The 25,039-nt window shown below is 41.0% G+C and overlaps 1 protein-coding gene across 4 annotated transcripts in view; it reads right to left on the bottom strand.

Moving 5' to 3' along the window:
- Positions 1 to 25,039, bottom strand: part of spryd3 (SPRY domain containing 3) — a 78,120-nt gene that overhangs the window by 19,881 nt on the left and 33,200 nt on the right. For 3 of the 4 annotated variants that reach the window (XM_004560247.3, XM_012921614.4, XM_076878156.1), the window contains exons 7-8: positions 24,520 to 24,669; positions 11,451 to 11,508 (exon numbers count right to left, since the gene is read on the bottom strand). In XM_004560247.3, the coding sequence (XP_004560304.1) occupies positions 11,451 to 11,508; positions 24,520 to 24,669 (208 nt within the window). The remainder of the gene's footprint in view (positions 1 to 11,450; positions 11,509 to 24,519; positions 24,670 to 25,039) is intronic. The other variant, XM_076878158.1, reaches the window with a different exon arrangement.

Here is a 25,039-nt window from a genome sequence, read left to right as displayed (position 1 = left end):
ACATACAATTTTTTTGTAAAATTGTCTTTGTCTTATTTTTCTTTTCTTTATTTATCTCACAAACAGCTTCTGTCCCTGGGCCATTCAGAATGCCATTAAACACTCTCCCCCAACACCCCACCCCTGCTCACCTACCTCACCAATCCGAGCCATGGTATGAGTAACCCCCATCACTTTGGCCAATCACACACAGACTCTATGTAGACCAAGTCTTTTCTTTGCACTACTTCCAAGCACTAAGAACTATTTTGTTCTCTATTGTGTCCCATTCTCTTATGTTTTCTGATATATTTCAGGCCTGGTAATTGAACAAAATGACTCAGTCTGGTTAGTGAGGGTTGTCTCGATCTATGCAGCTACCTTTGGAAAAGCCTGGAAACTATCCTAGTTGTCGTGAAAACCATGTCTTTATCAATATATGCTGAGGATAAAACCTTGTCATTATGGGTGCAAGGGAGGTCATAAAATGTCTTTATGGGGGAAAGAGTTAAAGGAGCATGAGCTAAAACAGCTTCTTTCAAATAGGAGGAATTCAGTCAACCTCTAAATGTACATTATTCAGGCTTTAGTGCTCTCACTTCTCAGTCAGTGTGAATGGAGTGATGTCATACACTATGCTTGCACTGCTCACACTAAAAAGTTCAGCCAATCACATCACATTATGAAACTATCATGGGAGAGCGGTGGGCTTTTTTGTGTAGCTCAGCATCAAAATCTAAGAGGCATTGATCTTTGCTTTAGTAATAAGCCTGCTCTATATGAACAAAGTTAGTAAGAGGGAGCTAACTAGTCCAACCTATGTATTGAATTCTGATTGGAACAAACATTCCCAAAGCCTTGGAACCTCTGGAAGTGGTGTGTAGTGTTGATGGAGGACCGTATGCCGTAAGGACAAGGCTTGGCTGGACCATCAATGGACCACTTTCAGGAAACTGTGAAGCTACAAGTGATCAGAAGCATCCACAAGTTACAGTCAACAGAATTTCTGTTGTCACGCTGGAGGAGCTTTGGCAGCAACAGTTCAAGAATGACTTTCCTGAGAGCAAAGCTGATGAGCAGGTTGGATTGTCAAGAGAGGATCAGAGATTTCTGGAAATAGTGACTAACTCTGCCAAATATGTGGGTGGTCATATCCAGATAGCATTACCTTTTTGGAATGCCAGTATCAGTATGCCAAACAATAAGAAAGTTGTTCAACAACGTCTGCGCTTTCTACAAAAGAGATTTGAGAGAGACACAGTGTTTCATACTGAGTACAAAGTGTTCATGAATGAGCTTCTGGCTAAAGGATATGCTGAAAAGGTCCCGGAAGAGGAGATCAATCGCAATGATGGCAAGCTGTGGTATATACCACACCATGGTGTTTACCATCCGACCAAGAAGAAACTCAGAGTTGTGTTTGACTGTGGAGTGAGTTATCATGGAACATCTTTAAACTCCCAACTCTTACAAGGACCTGATCTTACAAGCTCTTTAATAGGAGTGATCACAAGATTCAGGAAGGAGCCAGTTGTAATTATGGGAGATATTGAATCCATGTTCCATCAAGTCATGGTTCCAGCTGAAGATAAAGATCTATTGAGATTTCTCTGGTGGCCTAAAGGTGATCTGGAACAACCAACATCTGAATACAGGATGAATGTACATCTCTTCGGGGCAACTTCGTCACCAAGTTGTGCCAACTTTGCACTCAGAAAGTGTGCGGATGACTTTGGACATCTCTACAGTGAGGAAGCTGTGAAGAAGTTGTTGCACTGTTTTTATGTGGACGATTGTCTTGTGTCTGTTGAAACTGATGAGGAAGCAGTGTTAATGTGCCACGAGTTGGTTTCTTTGTGTGCCAAAGGAGGATTTTTGCTCAAAAAGTGGATCACCAACAAGCCTGGAGTGCTGGAATCAATTCCTGAAAGTCACAGAGCCACAGGAATGAAAGAGTTGAACATGGAATTGGATTCCTCAATGATCGAGCGAGTTTTGGGCGTGGAGTGGTGCATAAAATCAGACTCTTTTAAGTTCAAGATTGTGCTCAAGGACAGACCGCTCACCAGAAGAGGAATCCTTTCAATTGTCAGTTCTATCTACGATCCTCTTGGAATGCTAAGTCCTGTGGTCTTAACTGCTAAGAAAATCCTAAGAGATCTATGCCAGGAAGGAATCGGCTGGGACGATAACGTACCAGAGCTGTTTTCCAAAAGATGGTTAACATGGCTCCAGCAGCTCCAGCTATTGAGCAAGTTTGAAGTGAGTCGTTGTCTGAAACCTGATGGATTTGGAGAAATCACGAGTGCTCAGTTGCACCATTTCTGTGATGCCAGTGAGGATGGGTATGGAACAGTGACCTACCTGCTGATTGAAAACATTTGTTCAGAACGACACTGTGCGTTTGTTATGGGAAAAGCTCGTGTCGCTCCTCTTAAATCCTTTACCATCCCGAGAATGGAGCTCATTGCAGCAACCATGGCCAGTCGATTGGATGTACTCTGGAGGAAAGAGCTGCAGATGGAACTTCTGGATTCTGTGTTTTGGACAGACAGTGCTTCTGTTCTTAAATACATCAGGAGTGAGACTTCAAGATTCAAGGTTTTTGTGACCAACAGAGTTTCACAAATCTTAAGAGTTTCATCTTCCTCGCAATGGAGATATGTGGACACTGCCAGTAATCCAGCAGATATGGCCTCAAGAGGAGTGAAAGTCGATGTTTTTATGAAGAATACAAAATGGTTGTTTGGGCCTCAGTATCTTCTACAATCTAGGAGTGAATGGCCTGTCTACCCAGATGACATCAGTCTGCTTGCATCTGATGATCCTGAGGTAAAAACAGTTGCCACAGTGAGTGTTGAGCAAGCTGGAGAAATTCTGTTACTCGCTTGTTTAAACATTTTTCCACCTGGACACGTCTTAAGAAGTCAGTGGCATGGCTGTTAAAATTTAAGGACTTGCTTCTGTCCTTTGTGAAGAAAAGGAGAGAATTGTGTTCAAGCTTACCACAGCCAGTGGTCACCAAAGAGCAACAGAAATCATTTGTGGAAGAAAAGCTGAGGAACTTTAAGAGGACATCTGTGATTAAGAATCTTACAGTGGAAGATCTGGACAAAGCTGAGGTTGTCATTATCAAGTTCTGTCAGAGGAGGAGATTTTCCTTGGAGCTTGTGAATCTGGAGAAGGGACAACCCATTATAAAATCAAGTCCTCTAAGAAGACTCTGCCCACAGCTGCAAGATGGAATTCTCAGAGTGGGTGGGAGACTCAGTAGATCATTGATGCCAGTTGAGGTGAAACATCCCATAATACTAGCAAAGGATCAACACATTTCCGAGCTCTTGCTTAGACACATACATCAGGAAGTTGGACATGGTGGTTGTAACCACATGCTGTCTAAGCTAAGAGAAAAGTACTGGTTGATTGGAGCTAGTACAGCAATAAGAAAAGTGTTATCTAAATGTGTCATCTGTCGACGTCTTAATGCTCCACCAGTGAATCAACAGATGGCGGATTTGCCCAATGAAAGAATCATTCCAGATGAACCTCCATTCACGCGGGTGGGAGTGGATTACTTCGGACCCTTCAGTGTAAAAAGTAGGAGGAGCGTGGTGAAGAGATACGGTGTTATATTCACCTGCCTTGCTATCCGTGCTGTTCACATTGAGGTTGCTCCATCACTGGATACTGACTCTTTCATTAATGCGTTCAGACGTTTCAATGCAAGAAGAGGTCAGGTTCGAGAACTGCGTTCTGACAACGGAACCAATTTTGTAGGTGCTGAACGTGAACTTAGAACTGCCATTGAACATTGGAACCAGGTAAAAATCAATGACGTCTTTCTGCAAAAGGGAGTTAAATGGACCTTTAATCCACCTGGAGGTTCACATCACGGAGGAACCTGGGAGCGACTGATAAGACTGGTTCGCAAAGTACTTAATTCCATAATGAAAGTACAAAACCTGGATGAAGAAGGTCTTCATACTGTACTTTGTGAGGTTGAAGCCATCATTAACAGCCGCCCAATTACCAAAGCCTCAATGAATCCTAACGACCTGGAAGCTTTGACCCCTAATCATCTTCTTCTGTTAAAGACTTCACCGATATTACCACCAGGAGTATTCCATTCCACTGATATGTACACACACAGAAGATGGAAACAAGTCCAATACATGTCTGACTTGTTTTGGAAAAGATGGGTGAAGGAATACCTACTACAGCAACAGGACCGTCAGCGATGGATTGGAGTAAAAAGGAACCTCATCGTGGGAGATCTGGTTCTCATCATGGACAGTTCGGCACCTCGAAACTCTTGGCCAATGGGACGTGTGATAAAGACTTTTCCTGACCGAAGAGGATTCGTTCGTCAAGTTCGGATTAAAACTCAGACTAGTTGCCTGGATCGACCTATTACCAAACTGTGTCTACTGCTGGAGGCAGATCACAGTTAAAGACTTCTGGGTCCAATTATCAGACTTTGATTGTATTTGGACATAAAATGTCTCTCATTTTTCTTTTAAGATAGACTTTAAGATTACCTATAGGATTCCTGTGGGTAATATTGAAATACAGTAAATGCTTGACTTTTCTCTGCATGTTTTATGTCTCCTACTTGGTTAATTATGGGTAATTATTAGAAGGGATCCTAATAATTAGGGGCTGGTGTGTAGGAGCCATAATTGAATGTATTGAATTTTGATGATCACTGGGTTTTTATTTGTTTGGTTGTTATGGGAGTCACGTGGGTGCTAGCGGTGACATAAATGGGCGTTGTCAGTCTGTCATTCACTGGTTTTGATTTTGACAGAGACGAGGGCTGGGTAGCCGTAGTTTTTGTTGACCGCTGCACAACATGTTCGCTTCGTTATATTAGAGCCTGTGATGTTGTAAGAGTTTGAATCAGGAGCCGATGATACTACTCTGTAAAAATCGCAAAGCACTTTAATAAACAAGCAAACAATTCCACCTCTCGCATTATTGCGTAAAGTTGACAGCGCGTCAGGCAAATAGGCAGGCTTCATCCCCGGCCTCTAGCGACTGTGGAAGTCGCTACACCCGCTGTAGTTGAAGCATCGACATGCGGGTTCTGCCTGACGGGCTGCTCCGAGGTCGAGGATAAGGATTATTTTGAAAAGTGATTCATTACTTTACTACTCTAAGAGAGTCCAAGAATAAAATTATGAAGCTGGAATGAGCAGAATCAGAGACTGTTATTATTATTACGCCCCCCCCCCCCCCCCTGTTTTGCTTTGTATTGGTTGGTTGTTTGTAGTCAATGCCGCTATTATTTTTCAGTTCGCTGAGGTTTTTCTTTAAAAAAAACTTTTCCGACTCCATTCTTCCCCAGTGAGACTCTCTTTTGTTTTTACCCCCTCTGAACTCTAGCAGATTCGGGTCGTAACATTATAAATATGTCAGATAAATTATTGCAAATGAATTCCACTGTGTGGTATAGTATTTTCTCTGTATTATTGTATGGCGTTTACCTTACAATGTAAAGCGCCTGGAGGCAACAGTTGTTGTGATTTGGCAATTTGGCACAATATAAATTGAAATTAACTGAAATGAATTATAGCCACAAAGCCTAGATTCAGACAGTATTTACCAGCCTCTCTTTGTGCCCCTAAGTGGTACAGACAATGCCATCCAAAACTAATCTGTCCCAAGGTAAGAGGGTGATATTATCTCCCTTACGTAACAAGTTGCTATTAAATAATTGTTTTTGCAGAACTTGAGCTTGAATCAGATTAAACCCTGTCACTGAAGTTAGACTGAGTCCTATTATCTTGGTCGGCGTGGTTGAGCGGGATGGATGGTGGTTGTGGTGGTCGGGCACAACCTTCAGCTGCGGGTGTTGAGTCATAGCACGTGTGAGTCACTGATGGAGGGGTGTTTGGAAGAGGGGTGTGTGTGTGTGTGTGTGTGTGTGTGTGTGTGTGTGTGTGTGTGTGTGTGTGTGTGTGTGTGTGTGTTTGGGGCGGGGGGTTGATTGGGTTAATGAGGCTTGCTGAGGAGCACTCACTGGTTGGATGGCTGGTTACTCCTGACAGGGCCCACAGGGACCAACAGCATAGGGACCTCATGGCCCATTAATGTGTGGAGCAAGCACGAAGGATGGAGGTCCACACTGGGCAAAATTCCAATGCAAACACTCGTTGTAACACCAGCGTCGGGCAAAGATCTCTCAGACTATACAAGCTGTACAAAGAAGCAGTGATATTGTTGGAAATACAGTTTGTGTAAATACCTGGAACTTATCAGGACTAAAATAACAGCCTCAAAAGTCAATAATACGCATCAAATGTGATGCAGCTCAGCACTGATTGCGTGTCCGCTGCTATGTACCATAAATCAGGCCAAAAGAAACAGAGCTCTGGTGACAAATTGTTTATAAAAGTTTATACAAAAAGGACAAATGTCACCCTGCGTGATGCAATTTGCCATTTTTCCTGTAAATCACACAATCTACTGCGTTACCTTCTTCTTAATAGCTAATGATAAACTCCTGTACTGCCAATGCAGAGAAAAACAGCACTGATCAAAGTATAGATATCAGCTTTAAGTGTTTATTTGGAGCCAAGACCTGCCAAGAATAACTTGGCAGATATTTGCTGGTTCAGGTACTGAGGGCTAATACAAAAACACAACCATAAAATAACAGACACACCTCTGTGCAGAAACATGCCCTTCTGTGGAACTGAGCAGACCCTATTTTGTTAGACCTTCATCCTTCTTGCCCGCTACAAACTTAAATTCAATATCAAACCAAGAGATCTACAAAAATTTATCTCAGAACAATGCTCCAGCAGTCCAATGGTAATAAAGAAACGTGAAGATGAAAACAACCCTCGATTAAAAGTAAAGACACGTGTGACGAGTAACTAGACAATTAAAACGTTACTAGGCCTTAAACTAATTATTGTTTTTTTTTTTGTAATGTACACCACAAGTTAACAGTTGTTTCTCTGTTGTTTTATGTTATGTTACAATGAAACATGCAACTACAGCAACCCCTGCCTTCTTTCTGTGAGAAGACGTTTTTACCCTTTAAAGCCGGTCGGAGCGGGCACGCTCCGTTTTGCGTAACTATTTTTAAATCCCGGTAGCACTGCAACCACATAAGCTAGCGCAATAATTTTTTTTGCATATGAAACCAGAGGAGTTGTACTTACATCTCATGTCATCAGCTTGTCCTAGGTCATGGTTTCCTTCCACATATGGCTTTGCAAAAATTGCATAAAAAGCACTTGCAGCAACAAAAACATAATATTCCAGAAACACACTTTGCTGATCCGATCAGCTGTTCGTAACTCTTCCTACGTTGGAATAGACGTCAGCGCGAACTATCGCATGTCCGCCATGACCTGCCTGAAACTGGAAGTGACGTCATGACACGGAAATGTGGTTGTTTACCTTCAGGGCCTATACAAGCATACTGGTGTCTTTAAAGGTTATGTTTGACTTTATGACTTATGCTTAGGACTCAAATTGCACTGCTGGAAATAGTTTATTTTGATGCACATGCTGTTTTTTTGCAAATTTGATTATAATATTTATTTTCATTTTTCTTGCAGTATATAAAAATTGGTGTATTTCAATAATAAAACTATGAAGACACTCAAAATAAATTTCCTGTGGTGGGAAATTATTTTGTGCAACTTTTTTGTATTTACAGTTTTGAGGGATAAGCCTCTTAAATTTCTCTAACTAGGAATGTATGTTAAAAAAAACAAAAACAATTTTCAATTTTTTTTGTAGTTTATTGCACTTTTTTGCAATTTATGTAATTACTATGCACTTAATGCATACATATTATTAAAATTTGGGCTATAATGGTTGTATTTATGTATAGCAACTTGAAATGCTCCCAAAAATGGCACTACAGCATGTAAAAATATAATACAAGCTCTGGCGGACTTGGTTCTATGGTAGGTCTTAAAGGGTTAAATAAGCAAGGTGGAAAGAAAGCAGATGATAGCTGTGCAAACCAGTGTTGTTCTGCAGCACTTTGATGTAGATAAGTGTGTCGGCTTTGTCAGAGTAAACTGATACAGTATATATCCACTCAGCTGTAGCCATGTTCTGTACGTTCTGATAGACTGTTCATACTAATCTAACACTGCACGAGTGCAAAGCTATGCAAAGCATTTAAAAAGTGATTCCATTAAAGGAAAATGTAATTAAAATGTAATGCTATATTTATATGGATAATGTTTAAAATCATGCATTAAGTAGCCCTCGTAAATAGTTCTCCAGTCTTGGAGGACATTCAAAGCTCCTTTTTGGATGCTGGCTGCCTTTTGTTCTGTCCTCTGTCCAGATGATCTCACACTGCTTTAATAATGTTGAGGTCCGGGCTCTGGAGAGGCGAATCCATGACTGATGATGTTACATTGTGTGTTTTTCTACACAGTTATGCTTTTACTGCACTGGCAGTAAACAATAATTTCTAGATGGCACTGAATGGTGGATCAAAATCTGACAGTACTTTTCTACATTCACAACTATTGTTCTGACAAGGCCCCTATCACTGAGAAATGCAGCCCCAAACCATGACAAAGCCTCCATCACCACTGATTTTCAGGGCAATTCTTGTGTAATTTGGCATACCTCAGCCAGTTTCCCTTCGTTGAGAAAAGCTTCTTTACAGTCACCATTTCACTGAGACCATTTCTGATGAGGTTTCAGTAAAAAGTTCAATTCAATTCAATTTTATTTATACAGCGCCAAATAACAACAAAAGTGGCCTCAAGGCGCTTCATAGGCACAGAGAAAAACCCAACAATCATATGACCCCCTATGAGCAAGCAAAGCAGGGAACAACTGATGTATACCTGGTCCTATGTCAGATATTTGCTGGATTGTTTTCCTATTTCATGACTTTCAGATACTGATAATCTGCTGTAGATAGGTTTTTTTTTTAGGTCTTCCACTTCTCCGGTTTCTTTAATTTGCACACATTCTGAGATATGCCAAGTTTCCAGCTAACAGCCATTTGGAAATCACCTTGTTGTTGCAAAAATACTATTTTATGCCCATAAAACTTTGGTTATCTTTGGCATTTTTCATAGATTCAACAAAAGAAATTGGAGCAAATTCTGTTTTTTGTGACAGGCTGTTAGTAGCAAAGTGCCAAAAGATACAATTTAAAATTTGCTCTTTCCTAAGTTGTCGAGCTGTTATGTGAATACACAATATGGGTGACTCCACAAAGCTAGATGCATTTTTATGTTTAATATTTTGTTTTTTATGTATGATTCATAGTTCAGTGTTAAGTTGCTTAAGAAAGGGGAAAAACTCCTCTGAAAATGGTCAGGGCTGAACTGAAATGAGTGGACAAGCAGCCAATGTCCAATGAAAAACTGCAATGTATGCAACTGGCCCTGCATTGGCCACCAGCACTCCGATGTTGGAAAAGGACAACAGGAAACCAAAGATCTCTTTACATGATCACTTGATCTGAAACTGAGACAAAACTATGAGTTTAATAAGTTGATCGTAGTATGGCATATGCTGAAGCAGTGGTGACACACTCACTGAAGGTTCATGCTAGGCCAAGTCAGGCTGTTGTAACGTGTCATCTGACAGTTAAAGGAAGAACTGTTCACGTATGAATACAGGTGTACCCTGAACTTTAAGGTGGAACTTATTATCGAGGATAGGTTAGATAAAGCACAGGATGCTTTCAGAAGGCTCAGCTCCATTTGGAAATCTAGACAGCTTACACAGAACACAAATCTAAGCCTCTACAACAGCGATGTGAAGTTCTACCAACCAATCAAGGTCTTCTGCAATGGGTGTCTTCACTGAATATGCAACATCTTCAGACCAAGAGTGTGCCCTGAGATGGACACAATCAGGAAGAGGAAGAAAGGCAGACCACAAACAACTAGAGCGGATGATGAAGGTCAAACATTTGCAGCTTTATGTCTCACATTTAGCAAAGAATGCTAGTAAGAGTAGTTTGGTATCCCTAAGAAACAAAATGTTCGAAAAACCGTCAACGTACTCTAAAAAATATTGCTTTTTTACTTTTGTCACCCTGCCAAAGCGCATCCATGTACAATTCTTGAGACTGACGAGCCTTTCAGTGAAAATCCTGGATGCGTGGAGACATGAAGAAAAGGCTCTGACTGTTGATTTTGAATTGCTGGATCAGAGTCTACACATTAACCGAAGCATGGAAAGCAAACCTCATATGCACAGCGTGGAAAACCACATACATCATTTTAGTCTGTAACAAATAAGATTAATGCGAGCTCTACTGGGGCGTGCACATTGCTGTGGTGTTCAATGCACAGCAGCCAAACCAGGCAGACCGCAGCGCAAGACCTCTGGGACTGGCACAGTGAGCCTCTGTGAAAGACAGGCCTCGTCTGTCACTCAGCAATGAGGCATCATCCACAGACCCCGGCAGGATGCATAGCATCAACTGTTATTATTATTAATAAATCCTAAGTATAAATGGAATCTGCAAAGGGATATGGGGATTTAAGATTATAAACATTAACTCAAAACATAAATGGAATGTGCGGACTGAACAAGAAAATGTGTTTTGATAGCTTATTTGGAGGTCAAATGGAATAAAGTATATAAACATTCCTCTAAAAATAAAATCCTACCCTTTTTGTGGTGGAAAAACATGAACGGAAAGTGACATTTATAGTGTGTTATGGTGAATCATTCAGAATAAGAGCAGCAGAAACCCCCCTTTGAGAAAGAATAACAATGGGATGCTTCAGAACAAAATAAAGCAGATAAAAGCCAGCTAGCTCGTAACTGCTTTGGTCAGATAAGGACTAACAAGATCTGAATTGTGACACTGGATTTTCAGATAAAGAGCTGGCTACCCACAGTAGCTTCACCAAGTAATAACAACCACCTACCTAGCTGCTTCTATTCCCATATCATGGCACAAACGTTTGATAGCTAATCTCTTAGCGCTGTTAGTGAGGCCTGGAATGGGAACTGTGGGGGTTTGTGCAGATGCCTGGATAGATAATGTTCACAGGCTTGTTGTCACAAACAATCAAGACTGAACGTGTGTGTGTGGAAGCAAAGGGAGATAAAGATAACTTTAACTAAACTCGGGTTTTGGTTCATCACTTACAAAGTTGACCAAACTCCCACAGAAAAGCAGATAAAGAGAAACAGAGATTTGGTCCGTTTTATCTCTCTGATGCTGTCACCGTATGTTTTATCAGCCTTTGTGTCTACAATCCTCCTTGATCTCTGTTTGTGTTAGGCACCTTAAACATTAAGCCGAGTTGTCCCTCTGTGATGTTGGCATCTAAAGGCAGCAAAAGATGCTTCAGAGGAAGTAAATCCAATTTATGTATTCTACGGGGGTAATTCCACACCGAGAGGAAAAAAAACAAGACAAACAATCAACACATGACTTTCTTTCTGTGAAACCCAACCCTCTAAGGGGAAATAAGAAAAAAAGAGGAAACTGAGTTAAAATCTCTCACCTGCATGGTAGGCCACTGATCCTCGGCTCCACCCCGGATGTCTGTTCTTGGGGTAGTCCTGCACAAACACAGACACACCGGTCACAATAGATATCTGCACCAGGTAGCTTCAGTGACTAACAGATAACAGATTAACAGACGAGCTAATGAACGGCACAAACAGCTTCACATCGACATAAACATATGTTTTTTTTGACAGTTGGAGTTTCAAGCGGTCAGAAAAACAGATAGATACACAGACTTCAAAGTAATAAAGGTAAAACAGACTCATGGGCTGAGTCTGTTAAACGAAGTCCTGCTGGCCTCATCACCTGCGGGCTAGGATAAGAATTTGCATCTCAGAACTTAAGAGCTACGGTTCTCATTTACAACAGAATGAAGTGCTCAAGGTTGGGAATAAATTGAGGCATTTGGGAGGAACTGACTGATGAACTGCACTGTCTGCAGTCATGACAAAGCTGTTGCAGTAAAGAGAGAGCTGGGCGTTAATTTAATGCTCCATCTATGTCCTTATCGCCAGTTGCAGCCACAAGCTCTGTGTAGCGACCAAAAAAATAAGATCACTGATACAAAAAGCGGAAATGAGCTTCCTCCAAAGGGTGTGCTCAGCCGGAGAGATTTGATGAGCAGATAGGTCATTCGGGAAGAGCTCAGAGTAGCGCAGCAATCACTCAACAGTGAAAGGAGCCAGTTGATATTGTTAAGAATCTGACAAGGACGCCTCTTGGGTGCCTGCTAGGTTAGGTGTGTGGGTATTTCCAACCAGAAGGAGACCCTGGGGCAGACCCGGGACATGCTGGAAAGATCACATGTCTGGGCTGTCTTGGGAAGGCCTCGGTGCTGTGACACTCTGGTGATGTTTATTAAATGTTTACATTTAATGAACTTTTACTCTGTGTCAGCTCCAAACTAACAGACCACTTTTCATGTATTTGCACAGCTCAAATACTTGAAAGACTTTTGCTTAAGCTTTGACTACGAACTCTAGACTGTATAAGGTATGATTACCTCCCTTGTAAACGTGACTCTAAAGTGGATCAGTTTTAAAGTCAAAATTTAAAATGGTTTATTTTTTAATATCCTAAAATTTCCAAACGTTTACATTACCAAGCAAAAAACAGATTTAATCTATCCATCTGGTAATTATCTATGAATTCTTAACTTGAAAATGTCAAACTGTCTCCGTTCTTTGAATTATTGCAGCTCACTTAACTCAAACAATGAAACTTCTGAGGGGGAAAAAACACCACTCGGTTTATAAGCAGCCGCCTATCAGTCACCACCTAGATACTGCTATCGCCACGGGCCAATGACAGAAATGCCTCCAGTGTCACTTATCCCCTCAGAGCTGAGAGGTTTGTTCAATAAGGGTTTGAGGTAAAACAGTGCGTACTTTATTTGCCATTTATGCTCCAGAAACTGCTCGACAAAACCCATTTTTGGTCATACTTTTTCAGACAGCAGAGACAATGAAAAACATTGGAAATATTGAAGAGTCCGGTTGTTCTCGACTGCATGAATGCTCTGCTGTTTTTGTGCGTAGCTGGGGCTGTTAGTCTGCGTCTTTGTCCGGCTTTTTTCATGCCTCATTACATTTAAAAAAACTAAACATCATGTTGTTTTAAGTAAGACTTCAAAGTAACAAATGAGACTATAATTCAACAGGAAAGTGTGTGCAGAGGCCAAAGAGGAGCAGAACCAAGGATTGTTTTCCCAATTCTACCCAACTGGACTTCTTTTTCAAGCTAGAAGAGTCGCCTCCTGCTGGTCATTAGAAAGAAGGCGTGCTTAAGGACGGCGTCGTAAATGCAGAGTTTCCACTCGTCTATTTTTATATATCATCTATGGCATGAGCACATCAGAACTGGTATATGTTTCTCAAATAGGAGTTTTTAAATGGCATTCAGCCACAGCTTCACCGGCTCCATCCTGTGTCGAAACAGCAGCTCCACTCAGACTGAGCTGGATGTGAAGCTTCGTCTCTCACCAAGACAGAAAAAAAAAGATTTCACTTTATAATAACAAGGTTAAAATGATTTAATAGGCTGCAAATCCTAGTTTTTTATGTCCGTTTATAATTCATTTATGCTAAACAGGCTGGCAGGTAGCGTGCACGTCACACACAGTGGCAGATTTAGATCTAGGCAGCTCTGCAAAGCCAGCCTTCAGATTTCCAGAGGAGTTTGAAATGGGTTCTTTATCCATGTTAACATGCTAATGGGTGTGAGGATCATCTGTTTTGGATACCTGTCAGCGTCTGCTGAGGGTGTGTTGTGTTCTCTCTCTCTCTCTCTTTCCATCTGTCTGCATGTACAGTGTGTGCGCCTTTCTCCAGGTTTCACCATGCCAACGGTAATAACTATCAGGCCAACTTTTGGATAAGATCACAGAATGACTCAGAGGTAATTACTAAAGATTTTTATCTGTTTTCTAGGCTGCACATCCATTACTGTAGAAACACACTACTGAGCAAGAGAGAAAAGAGCCACAATGACATTATGGTTTTCTTTTATCTCTCAGTGGGCAACATCTTCTAAATGCTTACTTGTACATCCTCTCTTTTTCCCTAAAGTAAATTCTTCCCACTGCACTTCTTTTCATATAGTATTAGCACACAAAAGGCAACCTGAAGACCTTTCATTTTCATCTTGTCAAAGAAATCCAAATATGACGAGGATGACGTCCAGAAAAGAAAAACAAATCAGCCTTTAGCAAGACGCTGTGAAGGGAGCTGTGCTTTTATTCAAACAGGCTCTGACTGATGACTGATGCAGACTGAATAGGTAATACATTACCCAAAGCAATATAAGCCAGATGAAATTATTACTATTAGCACCTGTGTGGGATGAGAGGTGAACAACGGGGACAGTGCAGACAGACAGCTTGGCCAGGACAGGCATTCGGAGGCCACGACATCAGGGAAACATCAACGATCCCATCTGACAACCCCATTGGGGCTGGAGGAACAGGAAATGGAGATGGATGGAGGGGGGGAAAGCGAGAGAAGACGAGAGTGAGACATCAGCAGAAGAAGAGAGAGACATGGAGGAATGCAGCTACCGCTCCAAGCCTGAAACCCCTTGATCCACCAAGTCTGCTCCTCTTCCCCCTCGTCTCAACCACAAGCCTGAGGATTCCTCCAGCTGACTGGCATGTGGGTTCCCCGAGAAGGAAAGGAACGTCTGGGTGTTTTCTCCCTGATTGATGAGCCTGATCAGTGATTTCTAAAATAAGGCCCTATTAGGAACAGCTAAGCAAATAAGGGGAAGATTTAGAGTTTCTAATGTAAACCGCAGACATGTGTCTGATAACTGGATCAACCATTAAATGCTTGTTCTCATAGATGTCTTTGTGGTAATTGTTGTGTCCATCATTTCTAATTCAAAACATGTCCTCAGTGTATTCCATCCATCAAAATAAATATGGTGTCCCTTCCACAACCTACTGATTTAACTAACTCTGATTTAATAATGCCTATTGGCTAGACTACCACACATTTTATTCATCGATGAAAATTATCCGCACGGGATAAAAAAATTATACTTTTTAGAGTAAAAGGTCTCAACAGCTGTTGGATGGATTATCAGGGAATTCAATAAAGACATTTGTCATCTTTGTGAACTCAGGTGGCTCGACTGATCATAATTTGTTAGGCCAAAGATTTAATTAATCCAACACTTTGGTTTATAATCAAAAACCTTTGACATGTGGAAAAGTTTGCACATACACGTGCACAGAAAAAGCAACCTCAACTGATGTCATCCACATAGACTGCATATGAAAAATAGATGTAGCCACTGTGACATCATCCACTGGTTTCTGGACTTTGCATTGAAAGAGTGAAAGGTAAAGTTTACAAGATGCTAGTGAGGCTCACTGTGGTGTAAGGTTTGGAGACAGTGACACTGGAGGTGCTAGGATGGACTGGATTAGAAATGAGCATATCAGTGTGGAGTGAAAGGTCTGCGGTGCTGCTGCAGGGGAGGCGGACGCACCTGAGCGGCATCTGCAATCACGCCTCGCCGGCTTAAAGTCTGAACTGGGTTCTGTCTGTCATTTAGGGGGGATTAGCTGGGGGATTCACATGATGCATTGAGTATTTCCTTTTCAGTCAACTTTCTCACTCAACATGTGTTAACAGACCTCTCGCATTGAATCATACTTGTTATTAATCTCTGGCTCTATTCCACAGCATGTCTTTATCCTGTCTTCCGTCTCTCACCGCAACCGGTCGCACCAGATGGCCCCGCCCCTCCCTGAGCCTGGTTCATTATTGTAGGGTCTACCTTACAATATTCGGTCTTTAAGTGATGACATGATGAATCCTGCTTCCGGGCCCAAACTACTCTGTGTTTAATAAGGCTTTTGTGTTTTTTACATGTTTTAATGCTTTGTATCTTGTTCTATTGAAAGCCCCTAAAAACAGTCAGTGATCACTGTCGGCCTCTCTCAGTTTTTATTACCGCTAATCATTTTAAAGCAGTATATTGATAACTAACCTTGTATTGTGGATGGATTTTCTCAGTTGTTGTCCTGACTGAATTTCAGCCCGTTTACAGCATCCTGCAATGCGATTGCAATTGTACCGAACCTTCGGGAACCCTCACGTTAACTTTTATTGAGTGGAAAAAAGTTAGCGTTCATCCTCCAGCTTCACTGTTTATATTATGCTAACATAGCTAGGGCGATCGTGGCTCAAGAGTTGGCAGCTCGTCTTGTGATCGGAAGGATCACGTAGCACATCACTATATACCAGCTAGCCAAACTTCAGTAACCCTACAAACGTCACTGCTGTTTAGTTTCCTATCTTCATTTATGTTGGAAATGATAGCAGGGCTGTACGTCTTAATTTGGTTCAGAACTCTCTCAGTCAGAACATGGTATATTATATTTATAGCGAGCTAACTTCCTGCTAACTTCTAACGCCGTTAAACTTCATAAATTCGTTTTTTGTGGATGCCTGGATGTTAAACTTAATTGTTATGCCTGGTAAAGCAGCAACGCTGATCATTTTATTACAGATGAAAGGAAAGAGACAGTTTTTAACTCTCAGTGATGCTGCAGTGATCGTTGGACTTAGGGACCTGCAGCAGAGTTTGGGCCCAGGCACGGCTAATGACGTCAGACTTAAAGACTGACGTCAGCGCCTTGAGGCGACTGTTGTTGTGATTTGGCGCTATATAAATAAACTCAATTGAATTTAATTGAAAGTTGTTGGTGTGTGTTCGTTTGGCGGCTGAAAAGCTGCAGCCATGTCTGTAAGACACAGCAACCAGGAATAAAGAAAGTATGCTGAAAAGCATTAAAATATGGTCGGGTCTACCGTGGATTCATTATAATCAGATGGGCAGCTCAGACCAAGCGCTTTAGAGGCAAAGTTATCAAGGCTGAGGTGGTTTGGACGTGCTGAGGAGGGAAAGTGGGTATAAAGCGGACAAAGGATGTTGAATAGGGAGCTTCCAGGCAAGAAGAAAAGAGTAAGAACATAGAGAGACTTCAAGGATGTCGTGAAGGAGGACTTGCAGAGGGTTGGTGTGACAGACGAGGATACTAGGAACAGAGTGAGATGGAGGCAGATGATTCGCTGTGGTGACCCCTAAAGAAAATTATTGTTTTAGTGCAATTGTTTTAGCTCGAAGTGACCATATTTGGGACGAGTGATCAACTAATGCTTGGAAGATTAGTTAGTAAACTGTAGCCATCAACTGAATGGATGAATTCAACAATAAAAACTGTATTAGAGACTGATTGGGAAGTCTCTATCAAATCATATTAGTCAGATAAAAACTTATTTTGGTTGCTCCCTCTAGATAATCTATTAGAAGGTACCAACAGCACAAATACTTTTAAAGACTCAAACTAGACCACATTAAGGTGTATGAGTTATAAAATTATGTAACGAAAAGCGTTTTAATATGGGAGTCATTATGGATTGATTTGTTTTTGAAGTCAGCCTCAACCAACCAGTTTTTGGCATCTCCCCAATCATTTTTTTTAGCCCTGAAGGTTGATGTTTGGTTATCCAGAAACAGTGTTAAGCTGGCCAAACACTCCATATTCTGGCAGCCTTTTACATGCAATGTAATGTTTTAAAAAATAATCACAAATTTATGATAATAGGAATATTTTTATTTCCTTTAGAAGGGTGCTGAATTTTTGTTTGGTCATGCAACTTTAGCCTGGATCTCTTAGCGTGACAGTGGGCTGTATTCGCCCCATTTCCTGCTTCACATTTATTTCTTGGATTGCACCTTGGTGTCACATTTAACCTGTGCCAAGAAAACAATCTGAGCAGAGCCTGATAGTGTTTAGTTCCCCTTCATTTTGGCGATGAGTGATAAATGAATGATTTTAGTCACAGTCTTTGTATAATTCAAACTTAGCCAAGAGATAAGCATTATTCTCTTGAGGATGCCCCACTTCTCCAAGTTTCATTAAAACCATCCTATAGTTCTTGTGTAATCCCGTTTACAGTCAGACACATATGAATACATGAAAATGCTCTAAACATATAACAACAGGGAGTCCTGGAGTAGCTGGTTTGGCCTCACGCTGAGCCTTGATATCAACATCAGAGCCAGTCTAGAATACGACATACAGATATATTTAAAAGTTGTTTACTGCACTTTTTAGTGTAAATTAATAAACTATTTAACTTCCTGTGTTAATATTCTCCTACAGCGTTTGCATTCTTACATGTTTTTATCCCCAGTTAGAAACCATCCATAGATATGTACTCTCTCTGCAGTGCTGCAATTTTGGTATTCAATAAGTGATAGTGCCAGTAATCACATGTACACTCCTCTATTGATGACTGGATTAATTAACCAGGTGGTTTACTCTCACAAAACCCAAACTTTTGAAACATGGTCACTACCCCTGTTTGCCTAGAGCAATGCAAAGAACTGTAAGCTCCTGGAAAGAATAATAAACGGTAGACTTGAATCCACAGCATGGAAGAGCAAAAGCCTTCGATATCAGATCCACAGCTGCTATCAGAGCAGCCTGCATTTCCACACTGTGGCAGAGTAAACAAGTCTGAAAAAGTATGACTGGGAAGGTGCGGGCAGAAAGGAAAACCATGTGGAAGCAGATACCCATCACCTACTGCTGCTATCGCACTGACATATCACAGCACTGTCTAAAAATATAACTCAAGCCATGAAGTGCCGCAGATGTGCATGTACGAGTGTTTGCGTGCATACGTGTGTGAAGAAGTCACAGTTTGCGGGAAGGGAAAGTACTGTTTCTGTTTGTACGTGCCTCACCTATAGGGGTTGGACACAGGCTGTGTAGGGAACTAATGCAGGTCTGTTTGTTTAACCCCATGTCATCAGGCTAAAACCTCCAGCTGCCCACATAACAGCAACTGTCTGTCATTAGCCATTGATGTGACTCGAGAGAAGAGAACAACAGCCTATCTGTGTGTATTTGTTTGGGCATGTCCATCACTTTTTATGGATGCAAGTTCAAATGCAAGATGAAATCAGATAAATTGCTAAATTAGCTCTGTTATTGAACGAGTGCCAGAGAGAGTGCATAGCTGATGTTTAGCGTGGCAGCGTATTTTTCATTTAAGACAGGAGTGTGTCGCAAAATTTATAGCTATTTTCCAAAGAAATACCAAATAGTACAATACACTAAAGCCTCTGACTGAGGCAGAGGTAAAAGTCTATTTACAAATACTACTGGAAACTACTGCAAATGGTGCCAAGGAGGCACCAGGAAACCAAAACATCTCCTCTGAGAGAATAGAAAACCAGATATAAGTCAGAGGCAGCAGACCTGTTGGTTTGTGTGAAAGCAGCTGATAAGGGGACAGAATTATATGTTAGTGGAGCTTATTGCAAAGCAAATAAATTACAGATATCGTACTTAAAAGCACCTTTATTTGTCAATACAATCAGAGCTCCCGCTATGCCACTACACAGATAACAGAGGAAATGTTCTGCAGGAATGCATTCAGACTTGCCTTCTGGTGTACCTTGGGGACAAAGTTTGAAAACCTATGTTTTAGACTACTGCATTAAAAGTTTGGGGTCACTTAGAGCAGTTATTGTCTTATTATCAGAAATGTTCATAAGTTAGTTAGTGATTTTTAGTGGAGTATCTACATAGGCCCACTTTCAGGAGCCATCACTTCTGTACTACCTAATGCAGTTTCATGCGTTCAAAGTCAAACTGCTCATGTTGGTACAGCTTGCAATCACTGTGCTGTTATAAGAAGATTTTTTTTTTAAAAAGCTTTCATACAGCGGTTTTCATAAACAAGTTCCAGTTTGGGTTTTATGTGTACCATTTGTTGGGTTTACAACCTGCTTCTCAACTTGTATTTATGCTTGTCTTCATGTCCAGTTCTGCTCTGACGTCTTCCACTTCTCTTTCTGCTTTAGTTATCCAACTTACACTGCTCATCAATCAGCTGACTCCCAGCCTAAGAGCTTCCTGTTTCTGTCCAGTGGCCAAGAAACTATTCCACATGCCAATGTACAAAAGAAAAGGACAGACTGAAAGAATATGATGTTCTTCATCTTTAAATCTATCCATTTTAAATAATACCTTTTCATAGTTCAAGTTAACATCTTCAGACATCATTTACATCTTTTTCCATCTAGGCACCGTCCAAAACCCAAAAGATACACAGTTTAATCCACATTCATGAAGGAGCTGCTGCCCAGTATGTCTGAGACTTGTTTACGAGAAAGGGGAAAGTAGAGCAGGAGGCTGAAGATGGATTGTCATCTGTGTTGACGTGGACGCTGTACTGATCTGCTGTTGTAAAGAGAGAGCTGAGAGTGAAAGTGAAGCTTTCAATTTACACTTCAACCCTCAACTAAAGCCAAACACTGCGGGTAGTGACCGAAAGAATGAGATCTTGGATAAAAGTAGTGGAAATGAGATTCCTCCCAAGGCTGTCTAGGCTCAGCCTTAGAGATAGGGTGAGGAACCTGTTCATTGAGGAGGGACTCAGAGTCGAGCTGCCGGGGATGCATCCTGTGCAACTCTTTGTTGAGATGTTTTGGGCATGCTGAACTTGGAGGAGACCCCACAACAAACCCAGAAGATGCTGTGAGATGACGGAGCTTGGCTGGCTTAGCAATGCCTTGTTGTCCCATCGGAAAAGCTGGGTGGCCACAGCTTAGACCCAGATAAGTAGTAGATTTATGAAAGCATAAAATAGTCAAGTTTTAGAAAGTGGAAGTAGTGATTGTTTTAGCATTGTTGCATTATAAACGAATGATTCTTTAAAGCGGAATTTATACTAAGTAGCATCCCTGACACTGTTGTTGCACTGGTTGTGATCAGAGGCCTTGGCACAGTAACTGATCCTTTGTTTTATCCTAAGTTGACCCTGCTAGAAAGAGATTCTTGGAGCAGCACAAAAAACCCGTTAGAAGGACTGCTGCATCACAAGAGGAAAAGGAAGAGCGCTGTTCCCAGGACCTGTTCCCGGGGCACACCAGGACAGAGGAAACCGTTTTATTTCTTGTTTGTGTGTACGAGCGTGTAGGCTTTGCTGTGTGTGTGTAGCTTTATGACTGGGCTGCTGTACATTACCAGAGACTCAATACAAGAGGGTCAAGGGTGAACTGAGAAAACCATCTGTCTTTTTTAAACACTGATGGCTACTCAATCAAATACTTTCCGTTCACTCCTCTGTCATATCCATTTTTCTCTCCCAGCTGCATCTATACTCCCACAGGGTTACCGTCATTTTTTGTAGGATTTTAAGCAGATGGCGGTTGTTTGTTTTTTAAAACATGAGGGCTTTCCTGCTTCGTTTTTTTTCACCTGTGTTTTTCCCTTTCCCTTGATTTTTCTAGCTCTTGACGTTTTACCTAGCTTCCCCACCTTGCCATCTACTCTCTACACTCTTCCACCCCATAATTAATCCTAGATCTCTTTGTCCCACAGCCTAGCAACCGCTGTGTGTACCGGATGAAAAACAACTGTGCTACCAAGCGTATGCATGCTGTACATTCATAAAGACCCTTATCTTCCGTCTTCAGAGGAATGAGAGAGAAAGCAAGGGGGTCATGACAGGTCTAGGAATGGCAGCGGGGTCAAAACAGATCTTAGATTATGAAACACGCTAAACAACAGCATTTACTTTACACACAAAGAACTCAGACTTATCACATAGCCCAAATTCTTCAGACTTTCCCTTTTGCAGGAAACTGGCAATAGTGGCTTAGGGGATTGAAAAATTAACTCCACCCCCGCCTCCTTTTTCGTCTTTTCTTTTGATTTGTTAAGTGTTTTTTTAAAGCTTAAAAAAATTCCCTAAACTTAACGCTTAATAAGGTTTAAAAAAGCGAGAAATGCCAGGCTATAAACATGTTTTTATCTTCTGTTAAATTTTGGCAATGTTAACATATGAGTCTACGGAGACTGGTTCACTTTTGGAGCCATCCTTCAGTGGCCACTGGAGGAACTGCAGTTTTTGGCACTTCCATGCTGGCTTCATTTTTGAGCCAACGTGTGCTTGTTTAGCACATTTGCATGCTAACTTTCACTAATTTGCATTTAACACAGAGTGCAACGCAGGCTAATAGGAATGTTATTAGCTTCAGGGGTATTCTGAAAATCTGCTCGGATAGTGATGCTCAAGTAAAAGTCATAATAATGGATAATACAGGATTCTTGGGGCTGCTGTTGATACCGTAACGTGTATTAAAAAGGGAAAAGCTGCTTTGGCATCGCTCCTGAACTTAGGCTTAAAGCTTTTATACCAAAAACCCTGATTAAACCCAACAAACAAAAGTAATGCAGCCATTTTAAAAAAGGTGAGGGAACCTGAAAGCAAGCAAACTGACTTAAGTAATCGCCGCTCAACCGCTTCCTCACCCAGCACTGTCTGTATGTGTTTACTTACATGTGTGAAACCCGACATTTGTCTGGTTTTATCTTTTTCTGCATATAAAATAATTCTGAAAATATAACAATAATGTCAACTAACATTTTTGACATGTGTATTTGTTGCAAAATCAGTGTTGGCTGAAACAAAAAAAGAGTTCTTATCATCATTTGTGGATTCTGAAATGCTACTAAAATGAAAATTATAATTACTTATTTTGTTACTCCTTGGATCAAAACATTAGTTACTTTCACTGAGTATTGTAGAAACTGTTACAGAACTACTTATTGCACTGATTGTGAAACGAATGAATGAAAGCAATAAACTGTGATACTCCACGCTCTTACCTTTCCAGTCACAAGGCAGGCCCGACCTAACACATACCCTGCTTTATCCCTCTTTTACACTCTACTGGAGATCATAATTTACAAAATGAGCATCATGTTCAGTAACTATAAACCCATCAGAAAAGTGTTTAAAGAGGTCATGGAGAAAAGTAGCATCATTTTCCCATATCATTTTTATGATCTTCCCCCTGCTGGAGATTACAAAGAATGTAGATTTAAGGCATTTTACCCATTGTCTTACACTGCATACCTGATGCCTTTGGTTGAAATATCATTAGGGAAAGGCACTGGATAAACAACTGAGTCATGAAGTCAACTTTTCAACTTCTTTCGAGTTGTCCTATGCCTTTCTTTTGTGAGTAAACAACAGCTTAACAGTAACAGTAGGCCATAAGACAGGCCAACTAAACAAATAGTTGCAGCTTGTGTCTAAAAAATATCTTTAACTTATAAAATTCCCCAATGCTTTCACCTGACAGGCTGATAGGCTTGCAGTACATGTGCAGAAACTCTGCTAATATCACAACGTAGTCCATTTAAACAATTTTATTAATTTGCCAATTTTAAAGAATTCCATAGCTACGAAGGAAACGTGTAAGTGGAGCACCTGTCCAAGTCTATTTTTTCCACTCACCTTCTCCTATACATCTGTATAGCTCTATATCTTCCCGTCATCCAGTAAGGTGACCTATGCATCCCCTCGTTTCTCTTCTATATAAATTCCCTGTGAAACCTTGAAAGATGTTATAGAAGTTTCATCTTTTGTTTTTGTTATTAAAAGGAGCCGAGTTTTGACCCTGGGAGAGACAGTGCTGGCAGCTCTCTGTAGGCCTTGGCTTTGGCACTTACTAATATTTCACATCCATAACACTCAAGGCTACACTTAAAGGGTGGGGAAAAAACTCACAAATCATTAACCCACATAGATGAAGAAATAGTTCCAGAGTCATCGGAGTTTAATCTTGTCTTTCATGAGGAGGGTTAAAACAGCTCTCTTGAACCTATTACTCCTTTTATTTTAAATCTCTGCAGGTGTGTATTGAAAGGTCTTGACATATTGATCGTAGATTTATTCAATTTCAGCATCTCTTGTCTATCAGTTTCACTATATTCTGCCTGTTTCGTTCTTTAAAGCCGGCCAGCACTCGAAGTGGCGGTGCTAATGCTGAAATTGGAACCGCATGTGCATACTTTGGAAAAAGAAATAGGGGTTCAAACGAGAGTGTTAAAATTTCGTTAATTGTATTTTCCTCTTAAAGGTGTTTCATCTCCCCAAAGTAGGCCATTAAAGAATGGGTAAACTGCTGGATAATGGGAATAAAAATCAATTATAAAGGCACAGTACCAATACATTTACTACTGAACTATGCTCCAAAATCTAAAAACAGTTTTACCAGCTTAGCAACTCATCCTATTTTCTCAATTCACTGGGATCTGCATGTATGTGAAAGAACTTATAAAAGGACAAGAGTGCCGCTGCTCTTCCATCAGGCCAACATTACAACATTCCCAAGACAGGGCCTGAGGAACATTTTGTACATGGTAATTATCTGCCTAGTTCCCAATTCAGGCTTTTGTCAAAGTTTTCCATCATTAGCATGTTTTTACCTCGACCACTTGTCGAACTATGGGGAACGGAAAGGGCGCGTATGAGTGAGTAGAATCCAAGAATAAGTCAGTGGGAGACGTGTTCATGCAGTCCACATGCTCTGAAACCATTAAGCTATGCTTTTTAATATATTACAATGTGGAAAAATAGGCATGGTGGCTAAATGCTGAACACCCCCTCCCCCAAAGAAAAAAGAAAAAAAAGTGAATGTAGGTGTAAAAATGTCAAAAGCTGTTCTTTTCTTAGAAAGCTCACCCTTCTTGCCAAGCCCAGGGCAATGTAGCATTTCTCCCCAGCATCGACTATCTCCACTTCATAGTAATGACAGCGGGTGGTGAGTGGCTGTCGGGCCTGGGCCAAACCCACATCCATAATACTCTTTCCTTTGCCAACATACTCCAAAAGCTGAGAAAGAAAAAAAAACATGCAGAGAAGAAGAAGAATGGGGGTTAATATGCTGACAAATAAACAACAGACTCACATTACCAACAAAAGACTGCAGGGTTTCAGACTCCGCGTGATTGGCTCCGTTCTGCAACTAACTGTATTTATGACACAAGTATTAGCCCCTGAATCGTTGTAGCGGTGCAACTAGGGGGAAAAATATAAAGAAATATGCAGCTGAGGTCTACCATTACTTTTGTAATGGTTGTCAAAGGTACAGCTGCAGGCAAGCAGGGAACTGTGGTAATGTTTTCAAAGCACATACATGTAATCTCCATGAAAACGGGCACCCGTTGTTTGTTCAGCTCAGCCACTGCTGTCATTGTGTTTC

The sequence above is a fragment of the Maylandia zebra genome, linkage group LG20, assembly GCF_041146795.1.
Source record: "Maylandia zebra isolate NMK-2024a linkage group LG20, Mzebra_GT3a, whole genome shotgun sequence".
NCBI lineage: Eukaryota > Metazoa > Chordata > Actinopteri > Cichliformes > Cichlidae > Maylandia > Maylandia zebra.
Note: the sequence above shows the minus strand (reverse complement) of the source record. Positions and strands in the feature narration are given on the sequence as shown.